The following is a 1495-nucleotide window of genomic DNA, read 5'->3' on the forward strand; positions in this document are numbered from 1 at the left end:
ATCAATCTGTAATAAAAGACGTGAGGAAATTCTTGAGGCCTTGGCATATATTTTCAGAAAAAATATATGCCAAGGCTTAAAGTAGCAACAACGCTACACATAGAAACTGATGATGGTGGAAAACACCGAAACGTATTTTAATTGATAAATCGACAATAAATGACTGACGCCCAGGAACTGATTTTGATTTGGAATTGAAACAGTCAGGAAAGTATGAACAATATATCAAGGACAGAAACCCATTTTTAGAAAAAAATAATGAAAACACATAAGCAATGCACTCAAATTGTTTAATCACTTTTCAGGCAAAACTGGGAAGCGTCGACGTGCTCAAAGCGGTGTTAACCAAATACAGCGACGTAAACATTCAAACAGAACAAGGTAGGGTAGAGCCAAACTTCCTTTCATCCCCCAACTGAACCATGCCGAACATGCAGGAATCACGCCGCTCATTCTGGTGGCCCGAGAGGGCTTCAATATATGCATGCACGTTCTGTTGCGCTTCGGGGCCAAAGTGTCGCTCTGCGACAACGTGAATCAGATGAACGCGGTGCATTACAGTGCAAAGAGCGGCCAATCGCTGTGTCTCACCCTGCTGCTGCACAACAGCGACGATCTCAGCGTGATCAACATGGTCGACAGGTAGAGCTGGCGGGTAGAGCTTGCTCTTAGCTAACTAAGTTGATTGGTTCCAGGCAACAGAGGACCGCTTTGATGTTTGCCGTGTCGGGAAATCACAAGGAGTGCGTGCAAGTGCTCCTGCAGTGCGGAGCGGACCCAAATCTGGTGGATGCTGACAAGCATTCCTGTTTGTTTAGAGCTGTAAGGCATCAGGCTGTTGATCTTGACAGGGTTGGTAACCGGGCTGTTTGCGGCTTCAGGTAGTGAATGGGCAGGACGACATCGTCCAACTCCTGCTGGCCAGCAATGCGGAAGTGAGTGCCCGGGATGTGAACGGGAAAACTGTGCTGCATCTAGCCGGGGCTTGTGGGCATTTAACCTGCCTGCAGCTCATCCTCCAGTACATGAAGGAAGCGGACGTTGTTAGCAGGGACAACCAGGACTGCACGGTTCTGCATTGGGCCTGCTATCACGGTACTGCTTTCGCTTAGCCAAAGCCGTCTGAGGCAATTTTGCGTTGTTTCAGGACACGCTCATTGCGTGGAGCACCTTCTATCCAAAGGCCTGTTTAAGGAGCTGGACGGCAACGTCTATTCGCCGGTCCACTGCGCTTGGTATTTATTCCTTCAACAGTAGCTTTCAATCACATTTAGGAATGTTTTCCGCGCTTTGAAGCCGTGGTCTATGGGAATTTCTTCCTGACGTTTCGTCCACAACTGCGCTGGACATTATCAAAGGCGATGAGGCAGTGGGCGAAGTGATCTCCCGTGCTTTCCGACTAAGACGGAACTGTCTGACGTTCGTGACGTAAGACAGTTCCGTCTTAGTCGGAAAGCACGGGAGATCACTTCGCCCACTGCCTCATCGCCTTTGA

General features: G+C 48.8%; 1 protein-coding gene across 2 annotated transcripts in view; it reads left to right on the forward strand.

Moving 5' to 3' along the window:
* Positions 1-1495, forward strand: part of LOC109540045 (serine/threonine-protein phosphatase 6 regulatory ankyrin repeat subunit A) — a gene marked incomplete at its 5' end in the record, with an annotated part of 20364 nt that overhangs the window by 2326 nt on the left and 16543 nt on the right. For both annotated transcript variants that reach the window (XM_048665816.1, XM_048665817.1), the window contains 5 exon segments: positions 306-381; positions 438-642; positions 696-822; positions 882-1095; positions 1148-1235. In XM_048665816.1, the coding sequence (XP_048521773.1) occupies positions 306-381; positions 438-642; positions 696-822; positions 882-1095; positions 1148-1235 (710 nt within the window).

The sequence above is a fragment of the Dendroctonus ponderosae genome, unplaced genomic scaffold (assembly GCF_020466585.1).
Source record: "Dendroctonus ponderosae isolate FM_Combo_2020 unplaced genomic scaffold, Dpon_F_20191213v2 Dpon_F_20191213_4, whole genome shotgun sequence".
Taxonomy (NCBI): domain Eukaryota; kingdom Metazoa; phylum Arthropoda; class Insecta; order Coleoptera; family Curculionidae; genus Dendroctonus; species Dendroctonus ponderosae.